Genomic DNA, 12,513 nt, shown 5'->3' with positions numbered 1-12,513 from the left:
AGGGGAGAATTATTAACCTCATCCCATATAACAAATAAGTTTGAGTGTGTTAATTTTCCTAATTTAAAATCACTAACTTTATCTCTAAATTTTGATATGTGTTAGCTTCAGACTATCGGTGAACTTTTCGTTACACTAGTAAACCTCAATCAATGTACCACTAGCATGTAGTATAAATTAAACTCAAAAAATCATTGCAGTTTTACTTTCGAGAAGTGAAATATGACAATTAAAAATAACAGGACAGTATCAATAACCTCATTTCACGTAACAACGAATTTGAGTGTGTTATTTTCTCCAATTTGAAATCATCTAACTTTACCTTCAAATTTTGATATGTACCAACATCAGGTTTTCAATGACCTTTTCAATTTCAGTGAACTCTCTGTTACATTAACTAAATTCCAATCACTATACAATTCGCGTGTGGTAGAATTGACTCAAAAAATTATTGCAGTTTGACTTTTAAGAAATAAAACAGAATAATTAAAAATAAACAGTCTCATCCCACGCAATAAATCAACTTGAGTGCGTTATTTTCCCCACTCAAAAATCAAATAACTTTACCTCCAAATTTTGAGACGTGGCGACCTCATATTCTCGATAACCTTTTCAATTTGAGTGAACTGTCCCCGACATTAACTAAACCCAATGACTGTACAAATGGCATGTGGTATAAATTGAACTCAAAAAATTCTTGCAGTTTCATTATCGAGAAGAGAAGTGCGACAATTAAAAATGACAGAGGGAGTATTATTAACCTCATCACACGTAACAAATGAGTTTGAGTATATTATTTTTCTCAATCTAAAATCACCTAATTTTACCTTCAAATTTTAATACGTGACAACCTCAAGTTCTCGATGACTAATTCAACTTCAGTGAACTCCGTGTTGTATTAGCTTAATATGTGATAAACGAAATACGATAAGTAAAAATAATAGAGAAAGTATTATTAACATCATCCCATAACAAATTAGCTCGTTAATTACCCAATTTAAAATTACCTTAACTTTACCTCCAAAATTTGATACGTGGCAGCCTCAGGCTCTCGGTGACCTTTCCAATTTCAGTGAACTCCTGTTACATTAGCTAAAACCCCAATCACTGTATCACTGGCATGTGGTATAAATTGACAGAAAATTGTTCAATCCATTACTCATCCACCTTTTCATTTCAGTAAACAAACTGTATCTTCAGCTAAGTTTAAACCATGGCGGCGGCGACGGCGACGGCAATGGCGTCGGAGATTTCAATGACAGGGCTGACGAAGAAGAACTTGTTACAAGCATTGAGTAAACCAGGAAGAACCAGTTGCCGGAGTTTCAGTTTTGGTGTTAAAAAGCTATCGCCGGTTGTCTCTCCGGTGAATGCTAAAGCGAGTAGTGGTAGTACTGATAATGGCGCTGTTTCTGTTACTCGTACAGCTCCGGCTTCGGTTCCGACTCCTTTGCCTTCTAGCTCTCTGTAAGCAACAATTAATTCATATTTTTGTTCATTATTACTTGCATTTGAAGTTCTAAACCTGTAGTTTTTTTGGACTGTTCTTATATTGCTGATTTTATGAATATTGAGCTTTTTGGAGCTTGATAAGAGAGATTGGAGATTTTATGTTTATTTTGTTCATTATTAGGTGCATTTGAAGTTGTAGACTTGTAGTTTTTTTTTCCGCGGAGACTGTTTGAATAGATTGGAGATTTTTATGCCGATTCTGTTCATTAATAGGTGCATTTGAAGTTGTAGACTAGTAGTTTATTTGCAGTTGATTACTTTTTCCTTTTTCTTTTTTGGGAGACTGTTTGTATGTTTGTAATTTCATGATTGTTGAGTTTCTTGGAGCTTGATAAGAGAGATTGGAGATGTTTATGCCTAATTTGTTCAGTATTAGTTGCATTTGAAGTTGTAGACTTGCAGTTCATTTGTAGCTAATTTTGTTTCAGAGACTGTTTAGGTATTGGTGATTTTATGATTGTTGAGGTTTTTGGAGCTTGATGAGAGATATTGGAGAATTTTATGCCTGTTTGTTCATTATTAGGTGCATTTGAAGTTGTAGACTTGTTAGTTTATTTGCAGCTAATTTTTTTGGAGATTGTTTGTATATTGGTAATTTTATGGTTGTTGAGTTTTCTCAGGAGCTTGTTAAGAAGGAATTGAAGATTTTTATGCCTGTTTGTTCATTATTAGGTGCATTTGAAGTTATAGATTTATTTGCGACTAATATATATTTTTTGGAGACTGTTTGGATATTGGTAATTTTATGATTGTTGAGTTCTTTTGAAGCTTGATAAGAGAGATTGGAGATTTTTATGCCTATTTTGTTCATTTTTATGTGCATTTGGAGTTGTAGACTTTTAGTTTATTTGTAGCTGATTACTTTTTTCTGGAACTATTTGGTTATTAGTAATTTTATGATTTTTGAATTGTTTGGAGTTTGATAAGAAGGAATTGGAGATTTTCTGGATCAAGGTAGAATTAGAATTGCGCAACGTATAACACTGCGTGCTTGGACTAATTTGTGTTCTGGCAATTGATTAATAAGTGTGGTTATTTTAAAATCATTAACATGTTTTTTGATGGGTTCCCATTAACTTTAGTCATGGAGGGCACAATTTTGAAGCATGTCCCCGCGTATATATTATATATTAGGGGTTGGCCATAAGACAATTTGGAGTAAACTAGTTTATAATTGCTTTGATGTTGACAGTTATTTTGTGGAGTATTAGACTTTTTCTATTTTGATTAGTAAAGTACACAAGATTCCAATTATTTTGGATTTTCTATTCCCCTATCCATTTCATGTTCCATGTATGAAATGGCTGGTTTCTTGGTTAATTAAACTTTTCGACCCCGTCTCGTGGTTTTAATGGAATATTTAAGCCATGAACAGTAAAAAGTATTATATTGCTGGGTAACAGATTTCTTTGTCAAAATACCAGCTTTTTAACCAACTGATTTGATAAAAGTCTTCTGGTTTTGAGTATAATGAATTTTTGTACATTAATGCAAACCCCCCCCAAACCGGTTGTTCTTTTTGAAAGTTGAGTCAAACTGGAAAAAGGCTGCCAAATGGATAGCATGACGAATCATTTGCAAGTTGTACAATTGACTAGATTTGGTTATTTTGGGAAACTAGTCTTCTTATTTAGATTTTGATCGACTCATAAAAGAAATAATCTTCTGATCTTCTTTACCTTTTGAAGTCACCATGAGTTATTAAAAGACTGTTTAATACCTGGGCCTCATGGAGTTGTAATTCATATATATTACCAGGGTGAAAAGTCACACCATTTCAGTATTTGTTGGGGATGAAAGTGGTATAATAAATAGAATTGCTGGAGTTTTTGCTCGAAGGGGGTACAACATTGAGTCACTCGCTGTTGGTTTGAACAAAGATAAAGCTCTCTTTACCATAGTGGTCTCTGGAACTGAGAAAGTTTTGCAACAAGTTGTAGAGCAGCTCAACAAGCTTGTGAGTGTCTGGAAGGTCAGTCTTATCTTCTGAAATATCAGGCTGTATTTTGTTGTAAACCTTCTTAAGATTTTCTAGATTTTTTTGAGGATGTCTTTCTAATGGGAAGTACCAATTTGATAAATTCTATAGGCTCTACTGCGTGCAGTTGTCTGTTTGTGCCTATGGCATGACTAGGCACTAGCCTCACACATATCAGTTTCCCGTTCATATATTGCTGTCAATCGATCCCCTGTTGACTCACACAATATCTTCCTGCTCGTCTGAGATGGTCTTGATTGTTATACTTGTAGCTGTAGGCAATCATCATTTGCAGAAGTTCTTTGAAACTTTTGGTAGAGGACGCTGTGACTTGTAAAATAGCAGTGGTTTTGTACACTTAATTTTCCTTTGTCATTGACATGCAAAACGTGAGAATGATTAGTAATTGTCATTGGTTGGTACAACAACAACAGCAAACCCAGTGTATTCCCACAAAGTGAGGTCTGAGGAGGGTAAAATGTACGCAGTCCATACCGCTACCTCCGAATGAGTAGTAATTGTCATTGGTTGGTAATTCTTCAATATCCTCTCGACCATTCAATGGATTAATTAAGTAGTACCTCAATATGCCTTCTCTTAACCGGGATATGACTTCTTGTCAAATTTTCCATGCATAATCATTAATTGAGGTATATACTTAAATATAATGCAAGGTAAGGCTGTGTACGATACACCCTTGTGGCGGGGCCCTTCCCCGGACACCGCGCATAGCGGTAGCTTTAGTGCACCGGGCTGCCAAAAAAAAAAAAATCTTCTTCAAAAAAGAAGAAGAAAAGGTACATGCTTAAATTCTTCCGCAGTCACACTTCCCAATTTATCTTGGTATGATATTTCAGGTGGAGGATCTATCAAGAGAACCTCAAGTGGAACGGGAATTGATGCTCATAAAACTGAATGCAGACGCAACCACAAAAGCTGAAGTATACTAGACAACTCTTGCTTTTCATGCTTAACTTTGTTCCTATATCTGAAAGATTTCTGAATAAATGAGTTGGAACTTGGAACTATCTGCCTATTGATTAATAAATTATTTAAATTTAGATGTGTGACATACTGCAGTATTTGCATGAGACGATCCAACTAAGAGCCTGTTTGGATTGGCTTATTTAGGTGCTTTAAAGCACTTTTGAAGTGTTTGGGTAAAATAAGAAGTACCTTTAAGCATTTATTTTTAAGCCAATATAATAAAAATTAGCCAAAAGCCATAAGTTAGGATTCCTAAGTTAAACTTATAACTTATGCTTGTATGCCATAAGTATAAACCCATCCAAACAGGCTCTAAGTCCGTGTACCCACTGAAGTAATTAAGTTGATCAAATGGGAAAATAAAGAACTGGAAATCTATTTAGTAAAGGAGGATCTAATTCTATGAAGGTCCATTATGAATGAGAAAGCAAGGTCCTTTTCCTTTTAGGCAGTAATTAAAATTCATACAATAAAATATTGTTAACGTTCCTTGGTCTATAATTTTTTCATTTTTTTTTCTTGATTAAAAAAATATAATGAACAGTGTGTAAATTGTTTAAGCCATGGACTATGACGTGCCATTATTTCATTTTTGTCTTAGTCTATGTACTGTTTCATTATGTTTTACTTTGGTATTCAGATCATGTGGTTGGTGGACATCTTCAGAGGAAAAATTGTGGATATAGCAGAACACTTTCTGACTATCGAGGTGACTTCGATCTTCTTTCCCAGCTTTTACATGTCATTTGAAGTGTTTAGATGTATCCCTTGCTTTGGAGTCTGATGCGTGGGTAGTACTTGATCAGTGATTGTTTTAGCAACTTAATCAGATAACACTATTAAAGATCTTAGATTCATCTCTTTCACAAAGTTATGCATATACTTACTAATTTAATTGTTAGTTGTCATGTAGCATGCAAAACAGAGAATACCAAACAAAACAGGATCATGTGTTATGTGCTTGTGGATGGAGTTTGGCATAAGTTTATGACTGACTTACCTATTCAATTAACTTATTAGTCTCAATAGCTCTTTGTTTGTTTTTCATGCTTCCAAACTAGAATCAAGTCACACTTTCTTCGCCACTATTTAGTTGGCTGACCTACTTGTTACTTAGGTCTATCCTAAAATTCTGAACCCTTGGCTAGCATTTTCCTCCAAACAACTCACATTAATACTGTAAACAAATAGTACTTTATGTTATTTTAACTTATAAAAAATACCCTACTTAACGTCATTTCAATTTGATGCAATGTTTTGTCAGCCAACTTGTTCACCTTTTTTGATGTAAAATGTAGTATTTCAAACTCTTGTGTATCAATCTTAATATAGAAGTCAATTAAGCTATTCTAGTGTTGAGCTACATGAAAATTAATGAATTAAAATGGGATGGAAGAAGAATTACTTTTAGTTGTTTATTTCCCTTTTTAAAACTTATTCTCTTTGGCTGTATCAATCTTTGCCAATCGCTTATACAACCTTGTCTATTTGCTATTTTTTTTTTCATCTTGTGTGGCTTGCTTTTCAGCCATTTTCTTGTGCTGCCAACTCTGTCTGTTTACCCACGGTTTAAATATATGTCAATCTGTATGACTACTTGACCCTACTGTTTTTAAACTCAAAATAAATAAGAAAAGGTAGAGGAAAGAAAGCTAGTAAAAATTGACTAGCGTTTGACGTTGGAGTCTTCATTGTCAAGTTTTTAACTCAGGTAAGTTCTTGAGCGAGATTACCATTGCGAAGAGTTCAACTTCGCTGCAGGTTTATTTCTTTAATATATGCCATTATGATGTGTGTACAATGTGCATAATTTCATTTTTGTGCGCCAATCTAGTTCTTGTGCTTTTTTAAATAACAAGCAGATATATTGTCCTGTGGTTGACTTAGGTAACTGGTGATCCAGGGAAGATGGCTGCCGTTCTGAGAAATTTAAGCAAGTTTGGGATCAAAGAGCTAGCCCGAACTGGGAAGGTACATTTTCCATGTTTGAAAAGACTGATATATTCTAATATTTGCTTATATGCCTAAATGGTTTTGATGATTTTAGTTACCATGTTCTCTGATTGCATAGTCCTAGGTTATAAGTTTCCTTCAAATTTAAGCCAGTAACTTTTGGAGTCCGGCTGTAGTGATCAAGGTTATACGTGCTCGTCTGATAAATGGATAATAAATTGGGTGACATTGTCAAAAATAATAATAATAAATTGGATGACTGACTAAAGTTTGAGTCGTCACAGATTTCTTAGTTTATTTGTTATTATTCAGATTTGTCTCAAGTGTCTTGTCAACAATAATATTAAGGGTTTTCTTACAATAATACCTCTCTAGACTCTAGCATAGAGGGTGACCCACTAAATGCAATCAAGTAGTTATCTTTATTTTTAAAGACAAAAGGAAGAATGCACTAGGGCTGACGTGATGCTGTTGTCTATTGATCTTTGTCACCACAGATTGCCTTGAGACGTGAAAAGATGGGTGAGGATGCTCCTTTTTGGAGGTTTTCTGCAGCTTCGTACCCAGATCTCGAAGAAAAAATTCCCAGTATCCTGAACAACAAAAGTCAACCAATTGACAATGGAGCCAGCAATAGTTCAGGGGTATATAATGTTCTCAAGCCCACTGTGGTTTAATTCATTTTCATGCATCTTTGGTATCTGATTGTATAATATACACTGAGTCTTGGTTAAGGTGGACATGCTTGATATTTCCATGAATTTCTTGTGGAAACTTTTAGTATCTTGGTACATGTTTTGAATCTAATTTCATTTAACTAGCTCATTAAGAATTTATTTTTCTAGTTTCCCTTTGCATGTGATTTTCATGGACTAATTGTTGATCTTTCATTACCTACACTAGGCTTCCTGAAATCTTTCCAAACACAGTAGTTCCAGTTGGTAAAATAAAATTTGTGATGTAAATGGAATACAGTGTGAATACTGTTGTCTTCCTAAGCCTTCAAGAAAGGAAAATATGAAAAAAGTTATGCTATCTTTTCACATTTCCATTTTGCAAATTAAAACTGTGATGTGGAAGAATCAATTTGCACAGTGAGAATGCTGTTTCTTTTCCTAGGATTTAAATAAAAGGAACAAGAGAAATGGTTATATCAGTATCTAATCTTTTATGTCGAAATCTCTAGAATTCCTAGAGGCAGAAGTGTGGGTATGAACTGGGCTTCTTATTGCATCTTCCTCCTTGCTCATAGCGAATATAGAGGCCTTAGATTCTTGGATCATAAGAGTTAAGTTGCAGGTCGCCAATATATGAAGTGTTATCTTGATTCTACTTTTCTCTTTCCTGACGAAGGCATGATATCTTGTCAAAACAAATGTCAAACTCGCTTCAGTTTACTTGCTAGATTTCAGGAAGGTCATCCATAATTTATTGTAAGATTAAGTTATTCAGAAAAAGAACTATTGGCTGTTCATAGCTGTGTGAGCTGATGTAATTCATATTGAGCTCATATTTCTTCTGGTCTATAATTCTATTATTATGGTTTAAATTTCAATACTGTGAATCTGCATGCGTGAAAATTTCTCTTTGATTTTCTTGTGGTGTTCAATTTAATCCAAAGTTACAAATCTTATTCTTTTTGGTTTGAATTCATCAGCTTAAATTATCAGAAAAAGAATTATTGATTCTTCATAGCTGCGTGAGCTGATGTAATTCATATTGCGCTAACATTTCTTCTGGTCTATAGTTCTATTATGATGGTTTAAATTTCAATACTGTGAATCTGCATGAATGAAAATTTCTCTTTGATATTCTTGTGGTGTTCAATTTATTCCAAAGTTGCAAATCTTATTCCTTATGGTTTGCAAATCTTCTAACTTGTGGGATTTCACTGGGTATTGTTGATGTTGTTGCAAATCTTATTCTTTTTGGTTTGAATACAGGGTGATGTTTATCCTGTGGAGTCCGGTGATGAAACCTCAGTTAACCAAGTTCTCGATGCCCACTGGGGATATCTGTATGATGGAGATGTAAGGACTCAATTCACTTCTCAAGATCAATCTGTTTTTTTCTGTGGAGAAACCCATATTACTCCATATCTGTGTTACAACATATAGTACTCTGTGAATTACTGAGCCTTTTAATAGATGGAAAGCTTAATATTTCTTCCCAAAAATGAGAGACTGTTGGAAAAACTGTGTACATCCTTCACAAATTCCACATTCTAAATTCACATTCTAAAGAAGAACCTTTTTGGTAAACCAAGTATTAATCAAAGTGCATCCATGGTAAGATAAGAAGTATACTCTTAGTCAATAAAAGTACCTTATGGAGGCCATTCTGCCAATGTGATCCTCTTGTTCCCTCTACATGCTGCAATTCTGACGATCATTTTGATACTGCAGTTGAGTGGGATTCGGTCACACACATTATCCATGCTTGTCAACAATGTTCCCGGTGTCCTAAACTTGATAAGTGGTGTTATATCTCGACGAGGTTATAACATTCAGGTTGCATTTTCCACTGATTCTTGCTGCTTCCTTTACTGTTTGTGTTCCTCTTGATTTTCTCGTCTGAGCCTTCATTTCATTGATTATGTTGCAGAGCCTTGCTGTAGGACCTGCAGAGGCAGAGGGGCTCTCACGCATTACAACGGTGGTCCCTGGAACTGATGAAACTATAGGGAAATTGGTCAAGCAATTTTACAAGTTGATAGATGTTCATGAGGTAAATTTACAAGTTGATAGATGTTCATGGCTAGATATAACTTAGAAGCTTATTTTAGGTGCTTTGGGGTTTGGGTGAGGGGGATTTGACCTACCGTGGAAACTCAATATACTTGTATAAGAAGAGTCCAAACTAGTTTTACTATTTGTTAAGAGTTGTTTGCTTTTCCTTCAATTGGACCACTGATCTGATAATTATTTTTGTCTTAGTTTTTTCAAAGCTCTCCACCTATATTTCTTAAAGTTGGCGTTTTTCCTGCTCAACCTTCCCAGCAGTGCACTTAACCTTGTTCATCTTCCAAGCTCATTGTTCTTTTCCAACTCTATTGTAGGTCTTCTAAAACTTAAATCTTAACAAATAGTGGTGGGGCCCTTCCCCAGACACCGCGCATGGCGGTAGCTTTAGTGCACCGGGTTGCCCTTTTTAAGTAGTACCGTAATTTCACCTCTCTCTTACCATTAAGGTCATAGTAATTAAAACCACACCTTCTCAATGAGGAAAAAAAAAGGCTTGTAGAGCGAAACAAAATTTTCATCTTGAATGACAATTTTACCCAATCTAAGAAAATTTCACTCTTCTCAGATACGTACTTAAATCTTTGTTCATTGGAGTTTAGATCAGACAGATAATACATTTGTGCTCGTTTTTAGGTTCAAGATATTACTCATTTACCATTTGCTGAGCGGGAGCTAATGCTTATTAAAGTAGCCGCCAATCCTGCAGCAAGGAGGGATGTCCTTGATATTGCCAGTATTTTTCGTGCTAAACCTGTTGATGTGTCTGATCATACAGTAACATTGGAGGTGAAAATTCTTTTTTTCTTTTATCAAGTAACATTGGAGGTGAAAACTAGCAACTCTTTTATTTTTATTTGTTGAGCTCTTTCATGTCGTTTACTTGCTGTATATTGGTATGCTTTTGCATATTGTAGAGGATTACTTTTTTATTTTCAGTTACATGTTATACTTATACCCTTTATTTATATGCTCGCTCTAGCGATTTGTTCCTTCAGTCAATCAGTCAATCATTAATTCACACATGTTAATGCCAATACTGTTAACACACTTTGCCAGTGGCACAGGGAATAGGCCAGATTTTGCGCAAGCAGTGTCGGTTATTGTCTCAATTCCATTTGTAATGGGTTTAAGTCTGGAGTTTTGTAGTTTTTAAGGATTACTTCCTGGCCTGTGATTGCTATTTCCGTGTGTATATGTGTGTGTGTGCGTGTATATATATATAGGGTGTCTCTGCTGTACCTGACTGCATATATCTGCATTTGTCTTCTTACAAAAACCTAATCACAAATGAAAAGGACTGCTCATCAATACGTGTGTCATGCCTTCCCATCCCTCATTGACTTCTCTCTGAATTTGATTGCATAATTTTGCAGTTGACGGGAGACTTCAACAAGTTGCTGGCGTTGCAAAGATTACTAGAGCCTTATGGCATTTGTGAGGTTTGTTTCCTCAAACTGAATTTTGACTTGTCAACACATATAGGCTGGCATCTTGAAAGTGTTATATCCTGCATTTTGGTCGATCTGAGTTTGTATGTTTTCTGAATTTTTTTCTTCTGTTCCTTCTCCCCGGTCTTCGCCTCCTTGAAAAGTACAGAGCAATTTAAAATTTAGTGCATGAATTTAGCACAGTTTTCTTGAAACCAGAAGAGATGAACCAATCATTGTCTTGCACAGGACTTAGCTAGCTTGACAAATATTCTGGTTTATGATGTTTTTTTTTTGTGTTTCCCGAAAGTTTGACTGCATTAAAATCAAACTTCAAGTATCGTTCTAAGTGATTGAAATGGTGAATTGCATGCATTTAAAAGCTCCAGTAATATTGCTTGTGCTTCTCTTATTCTAGTGATACATGTGTTTCTATAATTGCAGTAGATGAATGCAACATCTATCTTAACCACTTAACATGAACTCCTTTAAAGACTAGGAATTTCAATATCGAGTGCTGATCTGTGTTGTTTAATCCTCCAGCTGCAAGATGCATAATGGTTTTAGCATGTTTAGCTTGTACTAGCAGATGAAAAAGTAAGTTTAGTAGACCTTTGGTAAGCAGGTATGCTTATTAAAAATGGTTTAAAGGTGCTTATGATTGTGTGCTAGACATGAGTATGATGAGTGAATGCATACCTTGGAAGGTGCCTTAACTTCATAAGATGTTCTGGAGCCGTTAGGTTTTTGGTTTTCCACATCCATGCAGTTGATCATACTTGCACTCTTTTAGTCTTGAGCCTTGTGTTATAAGGAATCCACCATCCACTTGGAGTTGTGTTCTGCTGCGCTGGTGGGAATTCACCAACGTGGTTTGTAAGATCTTAATTCATGAATAAGAAGTAAATAAGGGAGAGGATTTAATTCTGAATCTTGTAAAACTATTAATCATACCATCATAGGATGCATTTATGGGTCGTTTGGTTTAGTGACAAGTTTTGCAGAGATTAGTAGCATGAGGAAGGTAATGCAGAAACTAGAAATTCAATGATTGTAATGTGGGATTATTTCTTGTTGAAAGTGTAGTTTGATATACTACAAATTAGTATATATAATTTATAACTTAATAAATCTGTTTACTTCGAAAACAAAATGGAAGTTTTATTATCAATGTGATAGTTTTGTTATTTTAGTGTTCTTAATCCTATCCCCCACATTCTTATTCCACATTCTATCATGCATAAAATAGTACGTACAAAAGTTCTTGTGTAACTTCTGCAAGTACTATGCATGAAGGAAAACAAAAACAATCAAAGGTTGTAGAGCATAAATCAATGATTAGTTTTTATGTGGCGGTTAAATCCCCCACAAAATCCAACCAAATTACCCCTAAAGTAAACAAGAACTTGTCTTCAAAACCTGCTTCAGTGTAATGTTACCCTCTTATCCATATTGTCGGTCTTTTGGTGTAGGTGGCTCGTACAGGGCGAGTAGCATTGATACGAGAATCAGGAGTGGACTCGACATACCTCCGGGGTTATGCTCTTCCTCAGTAGTGGTATTAAATCTCTTAAGTGCATTTTAGTATGATCGAGTTTCTATCTTGCCAGTTTTTTCTGATCTGGGAAGGAGGAGATGATTTGTATTCTATTCCTAGTGAAAGTTAGATTGTCACTATTAACATAAGTGACAGTTGTGTTGTATTGTTATTTAGGCATTCATCATAGGATTTTAGTTTAACAAAACTGAAAGTTTTAACTTCAAAATGTGGAGTAGAGCCAATGAAGAGTGACGTTGTACATTAATGCAGCTGGGAGAAATGCATGTCAAAGTATGTCGAAAATGTGTTGTGTCCAATGTATTAGCTTGCGTTTATTTATTAATACATGAGTTTAAGTTACATGCACTGATA

At 35.1% G+C, this 12,513-nt stretch overlaps 1 protein-coding gene across 1 annotated transcript; it reads left to right on the top strand.

The window, feature by feature from the left end:
- The first annotated feature begins 939 nt into the window (after window positions 1-939).
- LOC107850416 (acetolactate synthase small subunit 1, chloroplastic) lies at window positions 940-12,507 on the top strand. The gene is made up of 12 exons (XM_016694916.2): window positions 940-1,467; window positions 3,271-3,484; window positions 4,348-4,431; window positions 5,118-5,186; window positions 6,365-6,448; window positions 6,928-7,074; window positions 8,374-8,460; window positions 8,836-8,940; window positions 9,035-9,157; window positions 9,808-9,960; window positions 10,548-10,613; window positions 12,074-12,507. Exons 1-12 carry the CDS (start codon window positions 1,214-1,216, stop codon window positions 12,155-12,157), a joined length of 1,470 nt encoding a protein of 489 aa, XP_016550402.1. The 5' UTR covers window positions 940-1,213; the 3' UTR covers window positions 12,158-12,507.
- Window positions 12,508-12,513: the final 6 nt, after the last annotated feature.

Source organism: Capsicum annuum, chromosome 12 (assembly GCF_002878395.1).
Source record: "Capsicum annuum cultivar UCD-10X-F1 chromosome 12, UCD10Xv1.1, whole genome shotgun sequence".
Lineage (NCBI taxonomy): Eukaryota > Viridiplantae > Streptophyta > Magnoliopsida > Solanales > Solanaceae > Capsicum > Capsicum annuum.
This window is presented reverse-complemented; position numbering and strand designations above follow the sequence as displayed.